At 37.2% G+C, this 27,168-nt stretch overlaps 2 protein-coding genes across 5 annotated transcripts in view; one reads left to right on the top strand and one right to left on the bottom strand.

Moving 5' to 3' along the window:
- LOC124873626 (transmembrane protein 125) overlaps positions 1–7,842 on the top strand; it is a 55,270-nt gene extending 47,428 nt beyond the window's left edge. For all 4 annotated transcript variants that reach the window (XM_047374386.1, XM_047374388.1, XM_047374387.1 and 1 more), the window contains one exon: positions 3,532–7,842. In XM_047374386.1, the coding sequence (XP_047230342.1) occupies positions 3,938–4,636 (699 nt within the window). In that variant the 5' untranslated portion in view covers positions 3,532–3,937 and the 3' untranslated portion in view covers positions 4,637–7,842. The remainder of the gene's footprint in view (positions 1–3,531) is intronic.
- A 4,146-nt stretch (positions 7,843–11,988) lies between these two features.
- Positions 11,989–27,168, bottom strand: part of ap1m3 (adaptor related protein complex 1 subunit mu 3) — a 44,660-nt gene continuing 29,480 nt past the window's right edge. Inside the window, exons 7-12 of the mRNA XM_047374384.1 lie at positions 24,419–24,561; positions 22,990–23,061; positions 21,655–21,813; positions 19,757–19,882; positions 17,569–17,644; positions 11,989–13,351 (exon numbers count right to left, since the gene is read on the bottom strand). Of these exons, the coding sequence (XP_047230340.1) occupies positions 13,329–13,351; positions 17,569–17,644; positions 19,757–19,882; positions 21,655–21,813; positions 22,990–23,061; positions 24,419–24,561 (599 nt within the window). The 3' untranslated portion in view covers positions 11,989–13,328. The remainder of the gene's footprint in view (positions 13,352–17,568; positions 17,645–19,756; positions 19,883–21,654; positions 21,814–22,989; positions 23,062–24,418; positions 24,562–27,168) is intronic.

Genomic DNA, 27,168 nt, shown 5'->3' with positions numbered 1-27,168 from the left:
GTGTCAATACCGGCTTCTCTCTCCAGCTTTCCAGTGTCACCCAGTATACATATTACAATAACTAACTAATGTCTTCAAACATTAAATCATGGTACACTTGGCTTATTGTGTATGTGATCAATAGGTATCGTTAGCTTACCCTCACAAGTCCTTTAGCGTGTATGGTTCCATGGCTCCCTCTTGCTCCTGTACTATTCCAGAATACTTCGTATTGTCTCCTGAGCCTTTTATAAGTTGCCATTTTACTCTGACGCTGACAAAAACTGTAAATAAGCAGGTCCTGCATTGTTGTTCTTTTTTTTTTTTTGTGTGTCACTACATCGCGTTACTGGGGCCGTCTTGCTAGTACTCATTTATAATGGAAAATGAACCAAACAGTGTAGAGTAGAAGTGACCCGAGACAACCCATGCTGAGTAGGTACTAATGGAAAAGGGGCATAATTGGCTCTGAAATCTAGATTGAAGTAAACAAAAAATCAGAAAGGCCTGTAGTGATGTTCAGATAAGCCCAGCACAGTTATGTTTGGAAATCTCAATCTTATAGTTTATGATTGTTTGTCCTACTCAGTAAACTGCGTGTTTCTTTAAAGGAGGCCAGTGAACAGTAAAGCAATGAGTCAGTGCTTTTTTACTGATATTTATGATACTAACCTGACACAGCTGATATGACAGAATTTAGAGGTCACATAATGGATAAAGTAGAAAGGCAGACACAGTCCAGTGGTTGTGCCTCTGTGCGTCTGTGGTGATCAGACTGCGACCAACAAAGCTCAAGTAAGATATAGTTGTGTCATTAAGTCTTCAATTTTATATTTGTTATGATCTTTGTCGCATGCGGTTGCCTCTGGTTTAATCATGGTTTTCCTACTTTTATGTCTCTACTTTTATGGGCTGTTGAAGAAAATAAAAACAATATTTCACGAAACGGTGTGGCATGAATCAAGGAGACCTTGGTAAAAGTTAGCTGAAGATGGTGCTTCAGTGTAAAAGATTGTTCTTCTCAGCTTTACACCTTGGGTGGCTCAACCTTTCAGACACTATAAAAAAATAGCACACACTTCCAGCACAACTCAATTATGGTGCTATTTCTGTGGCCTTACCGGTCACTGACACTGAGATCAAACCAGCTGGGATTAATTAGTGACTCACAAACAAACACACACACGACTTACACTCCAAATGTATCTTCATTTATGTCTTTCTTTGACAAACAGCACAGTCACGCCACACAAATAATAGAAATACATGTCACATTCGTATTGTCAACATTTACTATTCATTTACAACTATTATAGCTAAAAACACACATATGCACCATGTGTGTGTTTTAGCCTAATTATTCATCAGACACAAGATGTGAAGAACTTCCAGGACAGCTTGTTGCCAATAAACACCTCCCACCCCCCATGCTCTGCTGTAATTACCTCACTCTTCGTTTCACACCTTGATTATGCACCTTAATCTCCCCATGTCAGGTTGCTACTGCTCTGCGTCAGCGCAATGCAACACCTGTCCACTCTCGCATTCAGTTACTTAGTTTTTTTAGGTCGTTTTTGTAAATAATTGCAAAAAAAAAAAGTCAGGAATGAAATGTGTGTGGTTTCAATATGGCTTCCAAAGATGGAGAAGGTAAAAAAAAAAAACCTCCAATCTTAAAACAGAATGCAAGATCATGTTTTGTTTACTTAGACTGTCATAGTTTTGGGTTTGCCGGAGCGGCATTTTTGTTTGCAAGATCACCGACTGGCGAGGACAAGCTGTAACTCCTGTCAGCTTACGTCGGAGCGCCAAGGCCCATGCTGCGCGCTGCTGACTTTGATGGAAATAGAGTTGCTGACAGGTTTTTAAAGGCAAGCTGTTGACTGCCATTACCTTGTGGATGTTTAGTCTATCCGTGTGTACTCTATGTGCTAACATGATTTTGTTAAGGGTCTGGGATAGCATTACAAATAACATTGCTGTGGCAGAATTTGCTGAGAGTCTGGGAAATAACTGAAGAAGCAGAGGAGGGGAAATTGAACACATTGTGCCACATATAATGATGATTATGCACATGATGCATTATAAAACTTAAGCCATTGCAAAGCACGCAAGATGTTAGAACTCAGCTGATATTCTTGTATTTTGAGTTTGGAAGAAAATTGTAAAAAACAAAAAATAGCTTGTGCGTTTGCTCCTGAATGTTGTTTGTGTCTTAAAATGCAAATTGTTTATTTTGTAGGAGGCTGATCCTTCTTTTTAGCAAGCCACGGCTGTAGTGGCAGCTCATTACCATAGTGATAATAGTGAAAATAGAAAAGGTTGCTGGAGTCAGCACAAGTTATTTTCTTTTATACTTAGTCTAAACAGGAAGTTTGAGTGTTGAGACAAACTGTGAGCATCAGTTAAAAAGTGCAAAACAACTTAAAACTGAAAAACAATGCTGGAGGAGGACCTATGTTTATACTACCACCAAGCATAGTGAGCAGGTTAAGGGATAAGTCTCCAAATCTCCAAAGTTTACTAATATATTTAGTTACAAACTATATGCTGATTGTTTCTAAGTATGCTAGGAAAAAGCATTTTCTGTTTTACTACCACAAACCCACCACATGTCATAAACAATAGATAAATACAAGGAAATCAGTCTTTTGCCCACTGTAAAGTATGGTGGAAGCTCTTTGATGCTGAATATGTTTGGAGAACACTGTGGAGAGCAACAAACCAAATATACAATTTTAATCCTGCAGTATTTTGCAAAATCATGACAAATGTGTTTAATGATTTTAACGGTAAATAACTGTTAATATCTAAATTCTAAAGGGTTCTGATTTCCAGAATATTTAAGTTTTCTTTTTTTTTTTTGTGGTGTGAAGTTTGTTAAGTTTACGTTAGTGTAGCTGAGAAGTTTTTTTTTTTTTTTTACAATTTTATCATTGTTTGTTTAGGTATATGCATCTACAAGGATAGGTGGTTAGGCTAAGGAATATTTAACTACACTTAATGATAGCTGTCCCTGCAAACACAACTATCCAATCTGACACTAAAGATAAAGAAAAAAAGGTCTCAGACATTTTAGAAACTCTCACAACAGTTTGATCGTCGACATATATTTTGTTTTTCATTGTTTGTTTTATAGTACATTTTAATATTTTGGGTGTTTTACAATATACAAAGAAATTAGACTGAACATTTCTTCTTTACTCAGCATAAAAAGACTAGATTCTTTATCATATGCTGACCAGACACCTTTACTAAGTGTTGTTTATTCAATAAAGCTTTAATCCTTTGAATCTAACAGGATTTAAGTTTTTGTGCACATTTAGACATTTTAGTAAAGTGCCCCTGTATGGGCTTGGTGGGGAAGAAAGATGGAGGAGCATTGGATCTATTTCTGTGCGGTGATTTATTGTCTGGTGAAGAACAGAATAAATGTACCCAGTCAGTCATTGCAGTGTGCTTGCCACTGATCTCAGAATCAGTGGCAGAGAGGGCGCCCATGAGAAAATATACCCCACACGCTACTTAATATATGTCTGTCTTATCTTCCAGGTGACTGCTGCTGCTGTGGAGGGACAAGCTAAAAATTCTGCTGCTGCTGCAGCTCAGATTCTTTGCTTGGAATATTGATGCAGTAAAGGACAATTTGTATCCAGTAGCTGTGAGCTAGAAAGATTTTCATTCACACAGGGGCAACAGACCTAAGCTGACTTTCGGGGACCTTTCTGTACACACCACTGCAGATAAAATCCAAAGTCACTGGGTTTAACCGAGTCCTACCAGCTCCTATCACGTTTTAAATTTCCACAGTTAGAATAAGGAGTATTTTACCTAAATAATCTGGAATCTTCTTTTGTTCTTGTTATCGAGAAATCCGATAAGGACCAAGGTTATCAGTGGATTCGGCTTTCTTTGTGGTGGTGTCATCCATATTCAGCAGGCTGGGACTGGCAGCAGGATGCCAGAGTTGGACAACTTTCCCCCTCTGAATGGAGACAGAGGTCAAGATCTGGGCCTAAATGGTCCAGTAGACCCAGCCCAAATTCAGCACAGCATCCTTGAGGAGCAGGTAGAGCTGTGGTGGTTCAGAGATCCTGGGAAATCTGTACTTTGCTACTGCGTTGCTGTGCTTCTAATCCTGGGCTGTGGACTCGGAGGCGTCGGCCTACTCTCCACCACCACCAGCGTATCAAGTGAATGGAGACTTGGAGCAGGCACGGCCCTGTGCCTGTTGGCTTTGGGGGTCCTGCTCAAGCAACTGCTCAGCTCGGCCGTGCAGGACATGAACTGCGTCCGAAGCCGACACCAGATAAACATGTTAAAGAGTGGCGGCCTGTCAGACATTTTGGTGGTTTTGATCACAGGGCTGTCACTGTTGATCTGTGGAGGGGTTCTCCTACATTTGGCCCTGGTTCACCACATGCCAAAGCCAGGGCAGGCTCTCAACGATATGTACATCTCTGGAGTGGTTTTGCTGGCAGGAGGAGGAGTGGCTGTCGTGGGTGTCGTGATATACACTGTGGTTGCTGTCCTGCTTGAGAGGACAAGGCATGGACGAAGACTTGTAGACCGAGTTCTGAATGTGTTTACTGTGTCGGGACACATGAACCACCACGCTCGCAGAGAGACTGCCTCCAGCTTGGCCAACCTTATATGAGATCTGACTGCAATGAAGCTGTGTTGTATGGTTCCTGTTTCCACTTACTAAGAGCAAAATGTAACGAACTATTAAAAGATTTTCCTAAAAATTACAAGATCCATACCTCACTTGATTTGAATGTGCATGAGATTTACATGAAGGACGTGGATATTTTACAAAAGTAAAGCACAATAATGACAATATTAAGAATAATACAGTAGAAATTAGTTATTTAAATACACTGTATAAAAAGACATAACCATTTTTTATCGTTGCAAAATGTTCCTATTCTAGGTCAGCTAAGATTCACCAACATTATTCATGTTTTGCTTATTACTTTCTTCAAAGTCAGAAGTTTACATTGAATATTATTGCTTTATAAGTGTCACAATATTTGAGTTAAAATGAGACGTTTGGGTGTTTTTAAAGGCAACACCTAAAACCTTGTGTGACATCATGGGAAAATCAAAAGAAATTTGTTAAAACATCAGAAAGAGATTGGTGGACGTCCACATGTCTGGTTCAACTCTGGTTCACACTATACTTTTGAAATGCTTGAAGGTCCAAGATTCATCTGTTCAAACCATTATATGCAACTATAAACACCATGAAAATGTCCAGTCATCGTACAGTTCCTAAAGGAGAATAGATAATTGAATTGTTTGGTGATGCTGTAAGAACACCGTCTCATCTGGAATGTACAGGGGTGAAGGCATCACGTGTGGCTGTTTTGCTGCTGGAGGGACATGTGCATTTCAGAAAACAGATGCTATAATGAGGAAAGAACATTATGTAGAAATATTAAAGATTCAAGTTATCAGCAAGAACATCAAAGCTTGGACACAAACTGGCCTTTCAAATGTACAATGACCCTTATTGCACCTCTAAATTAGTTACAAAGTGATTTATGGGCCAAACTTCCCGCAAACTATCATGAGAAACTTGTTGATGGACACCCAAAATGTTTGACCCAAGGGCTTTATTGTAAAAGAAAAATCTACCAAATACTAGAGAAATCTATGTAAACCTCTGAATTTTGAAGAAAGTAAAAAAAAAATGACTGTCAATATTTTGGAAATTAGCAAATGGAAATAATTTCAGTGATTCTACCTGACTAGGAAAACATTGGTCTGCTTTAATGTCAGATATTAAGAAAAATTGTTATGTGTCTTTTTGTACAGAGTAGCTACAATTCTGGTTGGAACTGTGTATACATGTATCTGTTTATTAATAATGTTTAAAAACATTTAAAGTGTATGAAATCTGGCCTTTAATTATGTTTATTTATGTTTAGAATTTGCCAAAAGTGGTGCAATTGATGAGGGGTTAGTGTTGTTAAGAAAGGCATCGACTTAAACTTTAAAGAGCCCTGTTTTATGAAAGGATGAAAGTTATTTTAAGTGATTCTGACTGTTCAGAGACGATATACGTAAATGTTACAGTTCTGCACTCTGCAACTGTGGCACCAGCTCTTGATATGTTGAGCAGTGGTTAAATGTATTTTAATAAATGTCCTAAAAGTAACATCTGGTTATTTAAAGGGTTCACTTTACTTTGCAGGTGGTACATTCAAGATAATGCTAATTCATATCAAAAACTTTTTCATTGATCCTGGACTGACCTCTGACTACTATCAGCTCAATAACTGCTACATTGTTCAGCCTAGAAGCACAATCTGAAATGCAAATGGGCAAATAAAATGTACCATTATGAATTGTTTTCCAATCGCTCCTCGTTCATTTTCACAGATATAAATATTCAGCTTATGCAGTGTGGGGCTTGATTGACTGGTAAAATTCAGTGTTTCCAAGTCTGTTTCTGTCCTTGGTTTTATAATGGTTAGAATTCAGTGGATCCTTTTTGTCACAGATCTAAAAACCTGAAAGGGGCATAATGTTTCCTACATACCAAGACAACACACTCATTGGGCAATTAGCCATTAAAAGGCATTGTAGAATGTATGTATCATTTCAAATGTATGTTCATGTGTGTGTGTACATTATAATCTGAACTTTGACATCAATTTATGTTCTTTAAACCAGTTTTATTATTGATATCCTTACTGTATCAGATTCTGATGTATAACCTGAAACGATCACAGTTAGTGTGGAATGAAAGAAAAGAGACCATCGAAAAGTTTATTTTCTTTTATATATACAGTTGCCTCTGTCATCTGTCAATGATGTTTTAGCATTAAGGTTTTGTTAACATTGTGAAGTTCAAATACATTTGGAGCTAGAGAGCCGTACTAAACATGATAATTTATTAATTAAATGTGAACTTAACTGCTGCCTAAAGAGAAAGAATCACTGTTTGAACGGCATGTGATGTACCTCTACAAGTCCAATACTCATTTAGATGATAAGCTACAGGTTACTTTAGAACGCTTTTGCCATGGAGTGCCAGTTAGAAGATTATATACACCAATCAATGGCATGAATTTGAAATCAATTTTGATATTATTATTGGTGCATTTGAGTAATTCTTCTTCCAGGCTGAAATGTTGATACCGCATGCAAGTTAAATTTTTAAAGACAAGATATATTTCTCTGACAAGATATAGTTCTCTGAAAAGCCTTGACCTCAACCCTCTTGAAAATTTGCTTAAATGTGCCAGAAAACCAACTAATTTAAATTACCATGCCATGTTTGCCAAAATAAAAGTGGTCAAATATCTAGCCAGATTAATGCCAGAAGCTTCTTTATGGTTGCAAACAAAAGAAATTGCAGAAAGCCACTGAAGTTGTAAGGATAGTAAAATTATTCTTGGAAAATCACAGTTAAGATCATTAAATACCCTAAATAATATGGTGTGCTTCTAAATATTTGACCAGAATTGCAAACACCTTCATGATTTGTGTGCACTTTAATGGAACATCTGTGCAAGTAGAGTTTTAGAAATGATAATGAAGATAATACATTGCCTCATGCAGAGGAGTTTAAGTATCTTGGTGTCTCTTTTCCTGAGTGAAGGTAAGATGCTTTGATAAATAGGACGTTTTTGCAGCTGGCATAGCATTTTGAATAAAAAAAAAAAACTATTTTACTTTTACATTGTCTTTTTTAAACTCAGCCATAAACTTAGCTTAAAAAACAGCAACACGTCTATTTTAGAAGTATTCATAAACTAGCTAAAGTACTACATTATATTGCTTGTCAATTAAACAATAATGCAAATTCTAAATCATCACTGTTCATGTTCAATAAATCATAAGCCTTTTAAACAGGATTGCTGCCTCATGACTTTAGTTTAAAAAATGTCATTTTCAATGTCTCGACAGCTTGAATTGCTATTGGATAGTCAATTTTGTTGTAATGCAGCAAAAAAGGAAAGAAATCTAAAATAAACCTACCCTAAAATAAAAAAAATAATACTTAGCATTAGTTTTAATAGTCATAGAATTAAAGTGGATACGAAGGAAACTGTATTTAATCATTTATCACTGAATTAGATAACAGAGGTAGACACTGTTGCTTTGTTATATTTATTCTGACCTGCTATTATAGGATATTGTTATATGCATATATACTGTGAATACTTTTTCATTTATGTTTTTACAAAGTTTGAAAAACCATTCATCATATCACAGAGAAACTAAAAAGTTGCATTGTTTTTTATCCATGAGTACATGCATATCATGCCGCATTGGTGTCCAAACACAAACACATCTTGCTGCCTCGAGACAAAAAGGCTCAAACAGTTAACCATTGTTGGTAGGATGACGGACAACAGGGTGAAAGCACAATGCACAAGGCAATGATCTTTAGGGGCTGGTATAGGCTAGTACCACTTTCGTCCTCTGGACACACACAAAGAAAAACAATCCTTCTCGGATGTTGCATTTTACAAATAAAAGGTGCTGTGATGTTCGCTTGTATAATTCAGGTATTTTTGACTTACTGTAGACTCAAAACTCCTGCAGTGTCAGTCAGTGTATCCATGCTTACCAGCACCAGATGACGAGAATTGTTTTTTCATAAGACCAAGCAAAATAAATATTCAAAAGCAATATTGTCCAGGAAATGACAGTGTTTGTCTAAAGTATTGGTCAGTTGCATCCTTTTTGCTTTAAAACATACTTGCATATAAACTTGAAAAGAGTCCACCGGTACTTCCATTAATAACTTGGATGGAGTTTAGGGACACACACTTCTGTTTATAAGACCCAGTAACTCAAACTGCATTGCAGAATAATATGTAAGCTATAAAGCCTAAGGCACTCCCTGCATACCCCGTGATAAAACTGTGGTAGGGTATAGACCTTGACAAGAACAAAAAAGAATTTAGAAACCTGGTAATCCCTGGAGCTCAGTGGCTTCGATAATTGCTAATTGGAAAAAGTTGCATTGCAGATTCAAATGTATGGCTTGACTGAGCAACCAACCAGAAAAGGACGTAAAGCACAAAGAAAAAGTTTGTCTGTTCTGATTAGTCACAACCAGTAGACAATAGAGCTCCATGGACTACAGTATTGTACAAGGACCTTATTTAGTTATATTTTTCTTCCAGTGAGCCAGACTTTCTGGTCAAATCTTAAAGTGCTCTTGTGTAATATTACTTAATGTGTATAGGCCTTTTTTCAGTTTTTTAACATTTTTTGCTTGGTTTCAGTTTACTTTTTTTCTGCAAAATTTGCTGTTATGTACAAATTCCCGAATGTACCAACATTCACCCATTGTTTTGTAATTTAGGGGCCTTTAATGATTGGGTGATGTATGTCCTTTCATAAAGCAGGTCAGAAACTAAACATTAAAACCCTCTAAAATGTATACAGACAGAAACGGTAAACTATTAGTGGGTGAAAAAAATTACAAGGAGAAACTCAAGGCCATTAAACCGCCTATTCAGGAGCTAATTCCCTCAGACCAGAGGCCGCCAGCCATGCATCAGTGTGCTTATACAGAAGCACAGGCTGACAGACAATAGCATCATCAGTAGGAGGTGGACATTGTCTGGACAACCTCCCACACCACACTTACAAGCCAATTAATAGCTGTGACTGCCTCTGTTCGGCAACTCAGATATCTCTGTGCTGTTACACATAATTCAAATGTGCAAAGGCACATCCAGTCTGTTTTCAGTACTTGGACAGTGTTTCTGAAAGGATAGAGAACTACTCTTCAAAATGATTGAAAATTATTATTTGAAGCAAAATACATTAAAATGATGACTGGTCGAAAGGTTTTGCACATTACTGTTGGACTGCCAGGCACCTAGCCAAACCATGCTTAAAGTGCAGGATCACGGTGGTAGAGCTAGTCTAGGACAAACTCGTATTTTCATAGCTGACAGAGGGACGAATGCACACATATACTGAGAGGTGCTTAAAGAAAATAATTATCTGGCTGTTTTTGAGTGGCCCATCTATTCGCTCTGATAGAGCTCAAAAGGCCCTGCCAGATGGAAAGAAATAAACAGCCAAATCCAGGTGTGCAAATCTGCCCTGCATGGTAGATACAAAACTGCAGCTGTTGCCAAACAGCCTTCAACAAAGTGATGAATGATTAAGAGAATGATGTAAAGTCTTCTAGAAAATATGTTATCACTTTCTGTATTAGACATTATTGTACATTACTATATTTTTATGGAAAAACCTATTAATGTAAAAAAGTTGCAACATAATTACTTAGAGTCTGTTTTACACTGTACCACTTTGCAGCAACAAATTGACATTTTTGGAAACATTTTATGTGATATACCAACCAAAACTGTAAAGTGGAAGGTAATTAATGCATAGTTTTAAAATCTTTTCCAAATAATAATCAGAAAAGTGCGTTTTTATTATGCCATAATAAACTGTAGAACCCCATAGTATGGAATGAGTTACAAAGCAGTGTTAAAGGTCAGTGCCTGGCCATCAGTTTGCAAATTTTAGTTCAAGCATATAGGTTTTGCATCCCAAGTACACCAGTTAGTCCACCACTGAATGGTGGTGGATTAACTGATGAAAACCAGACTTGGTAACCTGGTTTACGTATTTTTTTGCTGCCTCGGTCAGGTTGTGGATTAAAAGCGCCTGCAATTAAGACCAAGAGGCATAGTGTTTCTATTGTACCTGCTGCTATTGTTATGCTTAAAAACATAAAACCACACACATGGTTGTGAATAATACTGAAAATTGTTGATGCTGACTGATAAAACGTGGTCTGTTCTGTGTGTGTTTATGATTATTTTTTTGTAATTCAATGTTGAGGAGTTGTTTCATGAGTGGACATGCAGCAAATCAATTTGTCATTGGGGACAATGCAGTCACCATTGAAGAAGAGTGGGCCAAAAAGTACTCCACAGTGATGTAAAAGACTAATTGACATTTATCGCCCAATATCACCAGTTATTAGGTTTAGGGGAGAAATGTACATTTCACAAAGAGCTAGGTTGGTTTGGACAGCAGTTTTCTTTATTAAATGAAATTATCAGAAAACTGTTTTGAGTTTTTACTCAGCTTATTGTTGAAATTAAAGTTAATTTGACAATATGAAGCATACAACAGTGACCAAAAAAAATGAAATCTTTCACCCTTTCTACAAAATATTGACCTAAGTGACTAAATACCACTGCATGCCACACTTTGCCGATTTATAACCCTGCGTCATTCCATTCAACTTCACAATTATCCACTGCTTTTAGTCGGTCTATGACATAAAATCCCAATGAAATGCACTGAGATTTGTGCATACAATATGAAAATGTACAAGGGGTAACAATCCTTGAAAAGCCACTGCATGTAAATCTTCGAAGAATGCTGTATCGAGTTAATGCAGTTTGACTACCTATTCAGGTTCTTTGCATAAGGCAGTAAAATGCTTTAATGACAATTAGGCTGAGGTTCCTGACACCTTAAGGCTTTGCAATAATAACAGACTGATTTACATTTAAACTGGAATTTTACAGGGTTGAAAGATCAAAACTAAAATAGCCACAAGCAAGATTTAAAGTAATAACTCTAAACCTTTTGACTGTTTTTGTGCCAGTTGGTGATCTTCAGAGCTCTGTTAGGCAGATTCTACTGGCCCAAATTATAAGACAGGCTGGCTTTTTTCATTTTCTTATTTACATGTTTTTTGCTAAACGTAAAGCAAACAAACAATCAGTTTTTTTTCAATTAACAGTATCACAAAAACAGAATAAGCACATTTTACAAAATCTCAAACCAATTCTCGACGAGCATTGCAATGACAATACACATTGCACCTTTTTACTATTTATATAGAACTTATCACAGATGCTCCATAGAAGAGTTTATTTGCCTTTGAGAAAGAAATGAATAAATGGGATTTCCCTAACAATTATTGGAATACATGCAATTTGCTCACACTATTTAGAAAGTAAGATGTGGTCCAGTAAAAAGCCAGAAAACAAATTTCCAAAACAGGTTACAAAAATGTTTTTATTTCCAAATATATCCCTTTGTTTCTTATGGACAAACAGTTGATAAATAAATCAGACACAATAGCACAGTCTTAAAAAACAACCACACTTATGTTTATACAGAATAAAGAAGGATTGCAGTAGAGGCCTTTTACGAAAAACACATTATTCTAAAAAAGCTTAACAAAACAAAATGGTATTGGTAAAAGTTACACGTTTATGCTAATAAAATTTTAAGTACAAAAAAAACAAAAAAACTACCCTACTTTAGCCCTTCCCGTCACACTGTTAGTCCTTTACCCCATTTGTTCGTTGATGCTTGAATCCAAACTGGACTAAGTAATGCAGCCTAAACAAAAGATAACATAGTACGATTTGTTTTCTCCCCAGGCTTCTTCCTGGAGAGTCTCAATGCTGTAATGTTGATTTCAACAACAGGGACAAGGTTATAACCCCAGTAAGTCTTCGGTTTTATCTTACAGTCGATGCCTCTGACAATATTGTGCCTTATTAATGATTGACCTGGTTGCTGGTGTTAATTTCAGTGCACTGAGGATTGTGTTCACAGTGCCTGTGGTGATGGCAGACATTTCCAGGGCCCTGAACTTATATTGCAGTTCAGGCAGAATATATATCTGAGATAATGTCACAGTGATGTTTCATGGTGATAGAAATATTAATGACAAAAATACGGAGAATGGGAACCTTGACAGTTTCATAAGCCCATCGATTTAAAGGTGTGGTTATGATCCTGCATAGAGCAATATATAATGTTCTCCACTGAAGAAGAAAAGGTAGGAAGCACATGCCCCTTTTTAAATTTATCATGTCACAAATCTTCATCATCTCGGTCCATTTTAGAAATAAAAACCTGCTTTATCTCAGAGCTATTCCTGCACCATGTAATCGGTTCATTTACATGTTATACATGAGCAAATCACATTATAGTCTCATTACATAATATAGATGGTATCTTGAGTAACATTTGAGTTTTTACCAAAACTGTGCCCTAAATTAAGTTGGAGGAAAATGACATTAACTGTGGAGCAGCAGTAGCCAGAACCAGAATTGTTAATTTATTATTCATGTAATAAAAATGTTTTACTGAAGTCCTGAAGAACCATTCTAGGAAATACAGATCAGAAGTGATGCAACACTTCTTCCATTTTTGAGTTTTGTAAATGCAGAAGACATTTACAGTTACCATTTACTGTGGGGCAAATTTTCAGATGTCCTCCTGCTCTTGTCGTCTGCTGACTCCAAGCTCGAGATACGGGGACAAAGATGGTGACAGGCAGAAGGAGAAACTACCCATCCGTCTAGCAGCAGCAGCTGTGCCCTTTAGTTCGTCCGGAGCTGGTAATCTGCCAAGAAATGTAACAGCGGAGCATTAACGCTGTTCCTTCATCACCTCTCAAAGTCGCATCAGTGCTATCAAGAACGCTATTAAATCCACAAACAAGATTTGCATCCCTTTAAAGAGTAGGTGCATTGCACTAAATTTTATTGCTAAATATCTGGTAAAGTTTAAATGAAGTATTTTGAAGGTTGTTTCCCAAATAAAATTTAAATATTACATTAAGTCACATTTATTATAAAAGAGCAGATCATCTTTACCTCCAGTAAATCATTTTTCAGCATCAACATTGCAATGAGTAAATCGACTAAACGAATTTTCAACTACAAATGAAATCGACGTTTAATTCTGCATTATTTACTTACTTTTTGACACATTCAGCTTCCTCCAAATTAATGGAGCGCCAGGTAAAGATGTTTAAAAAGCCTCAAAGTAAATTCACAAACTCGTAGCATTATTAAACGCAAAATGTTTTTTAAAAATTCAACTTTTAATATGAGTACGTTTATTTAGTGTGGGAGAATCACATAAAAAATAAATCCCACAATCCAAAACAATTCTATAAAAAAATAAGAAACTTTTCTAAAATATCTTTAAACTGTAAAATTAAAAATACTATCTACGACCCTCTAATTAGTAATACATGACTCCCTGTTTCCTAAAAAAAAATTTAAGATAGGCGATAATTTTTGTTTTTAGGTACTCTTCAAAATGCGAAAGATGAGAGAGAATGTCAATTAAGTCAGGTAAGTGTTTGTTGATCTGTTTCAGGAAATTGTGACCAGAAAATCGCTACTTGCCCAAAACATGCAGACATCTACAGTCAGAGCAAAAATTAAAAAGTTTTTTAACATCTGAAACTCTGATTAACAAGGCTGGTTGATGTCCTAAATTTATCCTCCTACCATGCAAAGTAACGACTTTCAAAAAAGATAAAAATAGCTAAAACATTTTAATAAAATCGCCACACTCACTCTGTAGTTCGAGAAGAGCATCATTGGCATATCAACCATTTATTTTAATACTTTTATACACATCTTGACCTTGGGTGTCAATAATTGTGTTGAGTACTGTAGGAGTCCATCATTATGACATGTTCACATACTTTGCCACGGTCAGGGTTTTTCCATCAAGGAAAACCCCCAACCGGGGTTGTGTTATACTTTTGTGGAGGATATTTTATGCTCACCAGTTACAACATTTTACATAAATAGTACATCTAAAAATATGTTTATATTGTAAATAAGTGACGAAAAGTATTGAACTTATTTCAGAAAGTGAAACTCATATAGATTCATTACACAGAGTGTATCTTTATTTTTTGTAACGTTGAGGACTATGGTTTACAGATAAAAACCCAAAAGTCAGTTTCTTAGAAAATTTAAATATCACATAACAGCAAATTAAAGAAAAACAATTAATATCTAAAAGTTATGTAATGGCCATATCATGACCTACAAAATAATGGGGAAGACTGCTGATTTGACAGATGTCTGGAAGACAGTCAACACCCCCCACAAGGCTGTAATTGCTAAAGCTGGTTGTTCACAGAGTGCTGCATCCAAGCACATAATAAAACGTTAAGTGGAAGAAAAAAGCGGGGTAGGAAAACGAGCAACAGGAATAACTGCAGCCTTGAGAAAATTGACAAGTGAAATCCATTTAAGAATTCAAATTCAAAAATACTTTCTTAATCCCACAAAGAATTTATTAGAATTAAGAATTTGGGGGAGCTTCACAAGGAGTGCAGTCATCACATCAAGAGCCACCATACACAGATGACAACATACGAAGACAACATGAGATGCGTCTGGACTGTTGCTCTGTGGTCCAAAGTCCTCTTTTCAGATGAAAGTAAAAATGTCATTTTATTTGGAAATCAAGGCCCCAGAGTCTGGAGGAAGAATGGAGACACACAATCCACGTTGTTTGAAGTGTAGTCTGAAGTTTCCACAATCAGTGATGGTTTGTGGTGCCATGTCATGTTTTCAGAAGTCCACAGTCAACACAGCCATGTACCAATAAATTTTAGAGCACTTCCTGCTTCCTTCTGCTGATGAGCTTTATGGAGATGCTGATTTCATTTTCCAGCAGGACCATGAACCCACTTAAACAGCCAAACATACCAAAAGCTGGTTCAATGACCATGGTGCTACTGAGCTTAACGGGCCTGGACTTCCATTACACCTCAGCAGTGCCACAGGATGATCGCCTCCATGCCCCGTTGTTCTGACACTGAATTCATGCAAAATGAGCCCCAACCAAGAAGAATGAGTGGAAATGAACATACTTTTTAGGAGCCTGATATTTCTGTTCTAAGTGTCCTTTGTTGGTCTTATGTAATATTCAAATTTTCTGAGACACATAATTTGGGGGTTTCATTATCTGTAAACCATAATCATCAAAATTCCAAGAAATAAAGGCTCGAAATATTTTACTTCATGCGTAATGAAATTATATTATGTTCTTCATATGTATCGGCACCAGCTGTGATGCAAAGAGTTTTTTTCCAATCAAAATCTTCTAAACATTTTTAAAGTTTGTTTATTTTTGGCCTTAGAATACAATTTTTAAAAATAAATAAACAAAAATATGACATGCATAAAAATATAGTCAAACAGATGCCAAAAGTCACAGAATGCAGTTCCAAACTTAAGATATGTTCATTTTATTTGTTTTGTTGAAATAAATGGGATACAACCTGTGTTGGAAAAAACTTAATACCTAAAAGTGACTCATGGTATTCCTGTCATATTTCATTACAAGATAAACTGGATAAAAACTATATTTAACATTTCAAAATTGGCAGCATGCCAGATAATGTCTTTTGGGGAACTTTTGCAAATGTAAGAGCACTTTTCTGTATATGATGACATTTTTTAATAAAATGTTTTATTAAATAATTGATTGTCTTTCAAAGTAACGGCAAAAGCATCAGCATGTTTAAACCTGCATTTAATGTATGCAGTTGCTTCATGCTACCTTATTGCTCTAAAGTACAACAACTGAATGTCTGCTCGGTCATTAATAAGTCAGTACCTTCAGTCTACAGTATCGGGGCATTATTTAATCAGCATGAAAGTAGTGGTGAGTGAAATTAGATCTCGTCTTCCTCTCTCCCTGTGCTGTCGAAGCAACAGTGAGATAGGTGATAGCATTCTCTTCAGTCACCATATTTCCCATCACTCTTTCTACTTTCATCTTTACTCTTGTCCTCCTTTCTGTCCCTTTCTCTCCTTTGCCTCCTCGCTGTTGTTGCAGCAAGCTGGGTGAGGGGCATTGGCATTTACAGAGTCCCACCCTGGGAGCCCTTTGGCACTCTCTGGCATCATTCAAACTCTTCAGTTCCAGACACGTGCCAGACAAAGCCACGTAATGAATATGACTGATGCAATGAAGATGGTTTTTATCCCTGTGGATAGGAGGTTTAAAACTTAAGGATTTCTGGCAGCGGTACAGCATTGGGATTTGGTCTTCATATCATTTCTGTTTGTGCCCTTTATGACCCCAGTTGGGTGGTAGAGAGGATTATATCAAAAAGCATTATTCTAATATGGCCCTAATCCTATCCTATGGACTGCTTTGCAATTCTTTCAAAAATTCAACATGTTTAAAGGAAAGATTTCACTACATGTTTAAATGTAGTGTGAAGTCAATGGGCAGATGTCGCTCAAAACTGATTGACTTTAAATCTTGTCCTTGGTGTCATCCTCCAGTTTTTAACGATATTCATTTGTTATTAGGGCGGTATCAAAAGAGCCCCTGTGGTAAAACATTGGTTCTGACATAAATAAAGTTCAAGCATTTCAACAGGCTCAAACAAAGATGACAGTTTGTAAAGTTTCTTGCTTTTTCTACTAGCGCTGAGTTCTTCTCAACCCCTGATGGCACAGTTTGTAGGGGATATATGGCTAGGTAATAGATATGATGATCACTATTTTTTCCAGTCTCTATTTTCTTTTGCAATACTTATTCCGGGGTTGTGGTAAGCCTGTTGCTTCTGAGACATTTAAGCCTTTATGTTACATAAATAAGCCAAAATTAAGTGCTGGGTTTTAACATTCTCTAGAGAAAATGTTCCTGCTAAAAAAAAAAAAAAAAAACTAACCCACGGACAATATTTACCTTACTTTTTCTTAACCCATAAATATTTACTAAAGAATCCAGGACCAAGGGGTGTGTATGCATTTTTATAGCCATGTTTAACCGTGGTTATTCCCTCACCTCCACTTTGTGTGATGTAGCGCACCCACGGCAAAGCCTGGTAACCACTCTTCTCTATAATCTTTAGGTAGCGCACCTGGGGAACATAAACATGTTAGTTATGATTATTTCAGTCATTTACAAACAAGCAATTTGTAAGATATTCATTTTGAAGGTTGTTATTTAACCATTAACTTTACATAATGTGTCTGCAGAAGTGTGTTTCCAGGTGATGTGAACAGGTTTGAGCATCTTTAAATCTGATAACTATTACCTTTATGATGCACTGAAATATTTACAATGAGTGCACAATTATTAGGCACGTTCATTTTATTATCAAACAACTTCAGTGCTCTCAGTCAAACCAAAATGTTCATTAATATCAGACCTGAATAAATGAAAGTTCTGAGTTTCTTAGGAGAATATCTATGTGTGCACAATCACTGGGCAACTATTAATGTGTAAAATTAATAAATATCCTGTGAAGAACCTCCCACAAGTTTTCAATAGTGCTGTTACTGATCTAGCCATGGGCCCATCCACCTGGTCAATCAAGAGGGTCTTTTATTTATATTTCTGGGCCCAGTCTTGCCGTTTTAGCCTATGTGTCTTGTTCAGTGGTGTCCAGGTGTTAACCTCCCTCTCACCACATCCTCCCTAATTAATTGAATACACATCACCAGACTTTTAAATCAAACAAGCATTTAGACTACTCATAAAATGTTAGGTATACTCTGCTTTTGGGTGAAATTTCAGGATGAACCTTAAATGTACAATGACCTTTAGAGGTGAACTTAATGTGACCTTCTCTAAACTTTTGAATGCACATGTCCACCGTTTGTGTACTTTTTGGACAACTTGTTGTTCTCTAACAGGGAGCTTAACAATTTACAAACAGGAGTTTCATTCATGAATAGTCCAATACATTTTCTGGTCCAATCAGAATTGACATTTAAACAATCCTCCTTATCATGCTGTTCAGATTTTGCCTTTAAATCACAAATATGAAACCTAACAATTGATCACAGTACTTCGTCAATGCGAGGCTTCAAACAGGATGTTCTCAGACAGAAGTGGCCACTGAGCTCAGCGTGTCATCAGCAGGTTGCAATAGAGATACAGAGAGACTGGAAAAGTCAAAGAAAGGCTTAGAAGTGGACGTCCTTTGGCAACATTCCACACTGATGACCAGTTCATTGAGAACAGTGGCCAAGCTGCGGAACCAGATGATGAATGCCAGTCAACTCCAGGCACATTTCAGGGAGGTGAGAAGCACCCAAGTGTCACGTCAGACAATATGAAACTGTTTTCATCACCATGGTCTGCGTGCTAAACGATCTGCAAGGGTACCTACCCACACCACCAGACTCATGCATCATTGTCTTGCATGGGCTAGAGAGCATTTATGTTGGATGAGGGACCAGTGGGCCTCAGTGCCATTCTCTGATGAAAGTTGATCCACGTTGAGCAGAAATGATAGCTGCAAACAATGTTGGAGATGTCGAAGACAGAGAGCTATGCATCAGCCACTGTTGTCATCAGACGAGCCTTTGGTGGTGGTGGTGTTACAGTGTGGACAGGTGTGTCTCTCGCCAGTACAGAACTGCCCTACACTTTACGAAGGGTACAGTAACAAGCCCATACTACACTAAATAACGTCATTTATCCATTCATTGTGCCCCTACATTAACAACACATGCCTAATTTCATCCTCATGGACGACAATGCTTCAGCTCATTTGGTAATGGCTGCTGGAGACCGGGATACCTCGAATGTTGTGGCTTGCACTTTCTACAGACCTAAATCATTTAGAAACCCAATGGGATCACCCGAGGCGGTGTCTAGAGGCTTGTAACTCGGTACTCCAGAGCCTAAATAACCTGAGGGCCACCCTTCAAGAAGAGTGGCGTGCTATGCCTCAGCACACAATAAATTGACCTGTGAGCAGCATGAGATGTCGTTGTCAAGCCTTAAGGACACATGACACGTTACTGAGGCGCTGGTATTTTTTGTTGTGGTACACCCACCACTGTTGTTGGCTTTTGTTTCAGTAAATTCTTTGAGATGAGGAAATCACCATTCCATGCTTTATTGTGATTTAAACTAACCATAAAAAGACCCACTAGATGCAGAAATGTATTTGACCACAGCTATAAAGTGTTTATTAAGAAAAAAAAAAAAACTTGACTGTGTTCTTGAAGAGTTCTACCTGAATCCCAGAGACAGTGAAATAAGGGATCTCAAAATCAACTGTGATTGGTCTCTTTGCTTCCAACTCGTTGCCCTCTACACTGGGCAGCCCAAAGTGTGCTCGCATCACATACTCCTTCCCCCCCTACAAACAGAAAAGAGAAGACAAAGAAAAGACCACAGATTGGTTATTAAAATCCAGATGATACATGAGAGTCTAGTCTAACTTCAGATATTTTACACAAGTAAAAAACATAAACTGTATTTATGGCAAAACAAGACAACTCCCTCAGTCGTAACAAGGTGAATCATTTTATAAATCTTAAGAGTCTGGCAAATAAAGCTCCACAAGAGACACATAAAACAGGTTAATTATTCTTCAGAACATTATCTGAACACTGACTGTGTCACGTTGTACTTTGGTTTTATTGTCTGGACTTCAGTTATTGTCAGTTCTGACTTTAAAGCCTTTCAAATTAAGTACATCTCTTTGGAGGTTGTAATATTCATCCATACAGAAGAAATAATGACTTTAAATCTGGCACGACAATTGTGCACTCATGCAGTCCCCCCAACTGTCACAGCAGGCTGATATATTGATAATAAGTTTGCAGATTTTTTATAAGCTTATGCTTTTACACAAGCCAAAAAAAAACTATTTTTAAATATTTTAAAATGTCAATTGCTTGATGAAAATTATATTTCAACTATATGTACATACATTCACGATTTGCATTGCTTTTAGGTAAAATAGCATTTTTTAAGCAGGGTTTTACAGGGTTGTAACATTTATAGATTGATGCTGCTTGTGATTTCAGCCACCAATTGCTTTGTTTGTTTCTTCTGTCTCCTTCATTAAGTTCTTGTTAAATGTGGCTGTCTGAGAGAATATGCATTTTTACAGTGTGAATAAGAGCATGGAAAAATCTTCAAGTCACACATGAGCTGGGTAACAAAATGACATCAGTAATTCCTAACCTTTCATGACAGGCCGAAGGTGTAATAAAATACAGAGGAGATATCAGAACTTGACAGATTAAAGAAATCTTGGCTGAATTAATGTGTTTCAAGTTTTTTTTTAAGTCTCAAAGAAATTCATTAAAACAGACTTTAAAGTAAAGCATCCCAGAAAAATGTAAATGAACAGCATAGAGGAAAAAGATCAAATGTGAGTGAAGAGGTATTATAATGCATCCTGTCAAGGGTTCATCAGAACACAGCATCATTTTGTCACTAGTGCTGATGTATAAATGTATATAAATGTGATGCTCCTTAAGCAGTATTGGATGAAAACCTGCTCCAGAGCACTCTTGACATCAGACTGGGGCGACGGTTCACTTTTCAGCAGAACAACCCAAAGCATACAGGCAAGATCTGAAAGAAATGGCTGCAGAACCACTCTGAATGCCCTGGAGTGGCCAAGCCAGAATCCAGACTTGAATCCAATTAATTCCAGAGGGATCTGAAAATGGCTGTGCACAGACGTCTCCCATCCAACCTGATGGAGCTTGAGATGTACTCCAAAGAATGGGCGAAACTGCTTGAAGATAGGTGTGCTAAGCTTGAGGAATCATATTCAAAATGACTTGAGACTGTAAATGCTGCCAAAATAGATGTAAAGCATTAAGCAAACGCTGTGAATACTTAGGTAAATGTGATTTCTTAGTTTTCTATTTGTAATAAATCTCTGCAACAATCTCTTTGCAACAATCTCAAACAAACTTGTTTCACATTGTCATGATGAGGTATTATGTGCAGAATTTTGAAGAAAGAGAATAATTTGATACCATTTGGAAAAAGGCAGTATTATAACTAAATGTGGAAGAAGTGCAGTGCTGTGAATGCTTTCCAGATGCATTGTAGATATGCTCATATGTGTATTTAAATGATTTAGGATAATAAACAGGTCCCACTAACAGGAAAAGATTTGATGTTCCACTGCACTGCACTCTTCTCAGGCACCCACTTGGCGCTGCCGGTGCTGGTCTTGAACTTGGGTGAGTCAGCATCGCTCGGCACGGGCACCATAATGGACACATTGTTGGCGGTGGAGCGGCTCTTGAATTGACTACGAGCCTGTAGAGGGTGACAGAGTTCAAAGGTCATCCAACAGATTTTTTCAATGAATTACATCCTACAATTGTGTAGATTTTAATTTTGAGTTGCATTCAAAGCATCAAACAGATGGCAAATGGCAAATCACTGGAGATGCATGTCTCACAAAAAAATAACAAGTAGTGCATAACTGTGAAGTGACAGGAAAGAGATACATTATTGTAAATCTTTTTTTACAATTTCAAAATCAGAAAAGTATGTTATGCCTATGCATTCAGCCCACCTAAGTCCAAACATTGTAGAGCCACCTTTCACTGCAATTACAGCGTCAAATCTTATGGATACTTAATAATCTTGACAACTAGCCTATTCAAATTCTTTTTGCAAAAAAGCTCCAGCAAAGTCAGATTGATGGAGATCTTAAACAATTGTCTTTAACAATGGCCAGATTTGTGGACTGCACAACTGACAGACTCTACTACCTATGGATCTCTGCAGCCTCTACAGAGTTACTATGGGCCATTTTGCTGCTTCTATGATTAATGTTTTTCTTCCCTGTCAGTTTAGGTGGATGGCCATGTTTTGGTAGGTTTGCAGTTTTGCTATACATATATATTTACATCAATTGTTGATGACTGAACATTGTTCTGTGAGACGATCAAAGCTTGGTATATTGTTCTGTAGCCTAACCATATTTTCTTCAAAATGTTATCCCTGAGTTCTCTGGGGTGTTGCTGAGTGGATGCTGTTTGTTTACTAATGTTTAAAAGAAACCCCTGATGCCATTGCAAAACAGCTATAGTTATATCGAGATTAAGTTACCCAAAAGAGGAATCTACTTAACTAACTAGTTAACTTGTGACAACAATCGAAGGATTCAGAGTAAAGGGGGCTGAATACATTCAATTCAATTCAATTCAAAAATACTTTATTAATCCCAAAGGGAAATTAAATGTTGTTATAGCTCATATTATGAAGGTTTCCTCAAAGAGCCGTGAACATATAGATGTTACACCATTTAAATAAAAAATAAAAAACCTTGCATCTTTTTCCGTAAGCTTTTAACTTGATGCACCTCTTTGTGTTGATGTATCACATAAAATCCTAAAGAAACATACTGCGGTTGAAGATTCTAACAGGTTCAAGGGATATGAATACTTTTCTGAGGCACTGTATATTTGTGTCACTTGTCCTTACCTTCACTTTGATCTCCACACGGCTATGAGAGAACTTTTCAATAACGCTCTCAATCCATATAAGAGGCTTCACCTGTCAGGAACAGATCAACAGGCACATTTAACAAGCTCAGAAGAGCAAGACTGCAATACACTGAAAACATTATATATATATATATATATATATTTTTTTTTTTTTTACCGTATCCTGTCCGGCAGAGTAGCACTCAGAATTGCTGTCTGAGTGCCAAGAAGAAGCCCAACAGATTTACTTTCACAGGTGGAGCATTACAGCAAACGCTATAATGTTCCGCTTGATATTTATAAAAGAAACTGCTTTGGGATTATTTCGATTGCAATAAACACGGAAAGGACACATGAAACAGTCCCAATCCGTCAATTAATTCCAATCTCAACCCATTGAGCCCCCACCCCCCATGGACCCTAACGTGAATCTCCCCACAGGGCCACCCCCAATCAGGACACAGATATCGAATACATGCCCCCGAACCCATTGTTATGTTTCTAAATGGCCATGGCAGCTCAATAAAGTTTAACTACTTGAAGATAAATAAAGATCTTACAAGATTGTCTTGTCTTATCTTACAAGACAAATGGAATGTTGCAATAAAAGAATGGAAAAAGAACTAAGCAAATTACATAGGCAGAAAAATGTACTTGGTGACAAACTATCATATGAATTATGATGGTTTGTGCATATTGTGCCAATGATTTAAACAGCCAGAGGGAATCATGCACACAAAATCCTAAATCTGGTTCTCTCTGTTGACTGTGAGCTGACCACCCAGACACGCTGAAGCCTGCACTTTTTCTATGAGTCTCATTTTAACTATAATACATAATTATATTATGAATCCTATGAACTGCTGTTCATGCTTTTATTTCCCTCCTTCCAAAAATATTCTGTAATTTCAGAGCTTCTTGTTGACAGAAACATTTGCAGTTGAACTGCAACATGAAAATCTCACATTGTACTTTGACCTCACAGCATCTAGTCTGTGCGATTTGGAGTTGTGGGTGTGTCTCTGCAGTCAGATCCTGCGTGCTTTTACATATTGTGCAACATATTGTGCTCAGAAATGAGAACAAAAACAGGATACGCAAGAAAATTGACAACCAAAATAAACAGTTAACCTTGCAAATGACTTCCAATAAGACAACAAATACAACAAAATACAAGTTTAGAAAGTGTGTAGAATGTGCACACTTTGTTGCAAATCAGCACTACACATGTAAACAGAACATAACAGGTGTGTGCGAAGTAGAAGAAGATGAAAATGTTGGAAAAGAGGCAGCCATGCAGGTGTCCAAGGCTCTGTACTGTATGTGCTGAATAATTCATGTGTTTTTGGCTCTGGTAATCTGCAGGTGGTTGTTGGTATGTGTGATCTTTAAAAGATTTGGCAGATTTGTCTGCAGGCCCCACTCACCGTTGTGTTGAGGCGGTACGACATGAGCTCGCTTTCGCCATCGGGGGGGATGAAAGAGATGGTGCGGTCATTCTCAAAGCGCGACAGACGGACGCACTGATGAAACTTCACATCTTCCAGCTCCACTGTCTTGCTCTTCTCTCCTGGCGTACACACACAAACAACAATATTTAACGCAGTCCTAGGGGCAATTAAGGTCAAGGTAAAGACTGACAAACATGCACTCCATCTCACACACACTAGACAAGTATTTTGCTTTCACATCCATTTGCCCTCCTCTTGTCCCCTACAACACAAATAGTTAGCAGCCACACAAAAACATGCAGACAGTTTGCCCTCAATACCTTCTGCCATCATTTTCTCCCCCACTAAAAAATACAGTCACACCTAAACTATCAACCACAGAATGAAATTAAATTAGCCTCAGTTTTCACTATTTGTCCTACTATACCTACTATTCTTTAAAATATTAAAATCTGTACTATTATACTTTTTTATGTATTTATACCAACAACATTACATAGCTGTATAAAGAAATGGAAATATACATTTCCTTCCCTAAACTAAGATATGCATTCCTTTATGAGGCTCATATTTGAATTTGGACAGAGATATGTAATATATTTGAACATTAGACAATTGTCACAACTGAATCATTTTTATCATCTTAGTTTCATTATTAGTCTAAAAATGTTTAAAACCTTATGTTAAAACTGCAAAGTTATCAGCCTAAAATTTCCACAGAATATTTTTCTTACGTGCAGTGAAAAAGTGTGAGGCTGTAAAATGTAAAAGTTGACCTCTTTGCGTCTGTATCAGTAGTCTGATGCAGAAAACCCGGTGTTCCCCTCCACTGTGGTTAATAGACGGTGCTGACTGGAGGAAAACGGCTGTAATGACTGTGGGCCCCTGGCTAAATCCTCCCATTCAACAGTCTGTCAAAACCTGCTTTACCTTCAATAAATGCAAACCTGGACTAGCACTTAGGGCTGTCTGACAGAAAGCATGTAAGTATGTGTGCATATTTACGTATGCAGCTACCTTCTTCATTGTCCTCTCGAGTCAGTGCACGTGCAGAGGTTTATGCATCGCCTGTGTCTGCAGATGTGAGAAACTTGCCTGTTTCTCTATTGATTTTGGTTTCTGTGGGTGTTTGCTTCCTTGTATGTGTGTGGCATTCCCTGAAGTCCGGACTGGATGAGGTCAGGTCTAAATTGAACACAGCTCTCTTGGTTAGACTATGCAGGGAAGCCCTTTGAAAATGCTTCTGGTGGTTTTTAAGTAAGCAACACACATACTATGCCTTGCACGCACCATCATCAGCTCTAGAGAAAATAGAAAGGACATATTGTACTCTTCATTGCTCAAACCTTAGGGGCCAGAGGACAGGACATATGTGTGTTTTCGTGTCAGCAAAAGATTGACGATACAGCCAAGTCCATCTTACGGCACTCAAACCTGGTTCCATGCTCTTAGTGCACAGAACTAGACAACTGGAACCTAATTGGGTCTGCCTTTTACAAAAAACAGTTTGAACTGACATTTGGCAGATTTTCAATCATCTTGCATGTTTGGCCTGCCAAAGGAAATGTTAACACAACTAGAATGTGATTTTTTTTGCAAGTCTTGGTCTTATTCGAGTGTGAAGAACCTATTTGCACATTTCATTTTGAAAATGATTTGAACAAGTGAGTACTTTTTAAGGCGTCACCTAGTCACATCACTGAAGCCCTCTGTAGTTTAGAAATTCTTCTGTAACCATCAGTAAGTTTTGCAACAATAACTTGTCGATGATTCTTGTGAGACACCTTGGTAATGATACACCGTTTTTTTAGCCCATCAGTTCAGAATGAAGCAGCAGATATTAATTTGCACTAAACAGCAGAATTAGCTTTTAATTACTGAGAGTTTTCAGATGGTGTCATACTTTTTCAAGCTTTTTTCACCACCTTTCTTTGTGTGTTTAATACTTTCTCCCTGTGCCATTCAATTTTATAACACATGATTTAAGTTACGGAGATCCTTGACTTGATTTCTTTGCATGTGTGGACTGGATGGATTGGTACTGACAAATTTTCTCTGAATTGCACCTTTAGAAATATATTTACTAACAGGACTGATAATGTGTTCTGTATTTATTTAATTACTGTATGTCTTTGTGCCATCAGGGAGATATAAGGTAATGCAATGCATCTTTACTTTGTCTAAATGCTTTTGACACAGCCTACCATTGAACTGACCCCTTACTGCATGTTGTATTCTTACGTCAGATGGTCTGATTTGTTGGTAAAAGGATTATACTACTGGCATATCTACATTATAAAACTGCTCTTGGCCTTCTTTTAGATTAAACATTCTACATCCTCAATAAAGTGCCTGAGCTTATCATGTTCACTAACAAAACATGTTGCTATCAACAATGCCAAATGATTGTACTAAATAATGCTAAAAATTATTCTGCCACTCACTTTTTACCGAGTTTAAGCGAAAGTATACACACTGTAAATGCCCAAACATCTCGATGTACATGTTTTGACTGATTATGTTGTTTGATTGGACTGCTGTAGGTGTCAATAGACTCATCTAAGTTTTCTCAATATTTTTGTGATCTTCAGTATTTAAAAAGTGTAAAATTCTTAGAGTGTGTTAAATTTAGAACCATCTTGACCAGCACTCCCTTGTAAATAAGATTATTAATCACAGCGGGCCCTTCCTAGTTAAGCAAATTAAAGAATTAGTCACTATTAATT

Source organism: Girardinichthys multiradiatus, chromosome 9 (assembly GCF_021462225.1).
Source record: "Girardinichthys multiradiatus isolate DD_20200921_A chromosome 9, DD_fGirMul_XY1, whole genome shotgun sequence".
Lineage (NCBI taxonomy): Eukaryota > Metazoa > Chordata > Actinopteri > Cyprinodontiformes > Goodeidae > Girardinichthys > Girardinichthys multiradiatus.
This window is presented reverse-complemented; position numbering and strand designations above follow the sequence as displayed.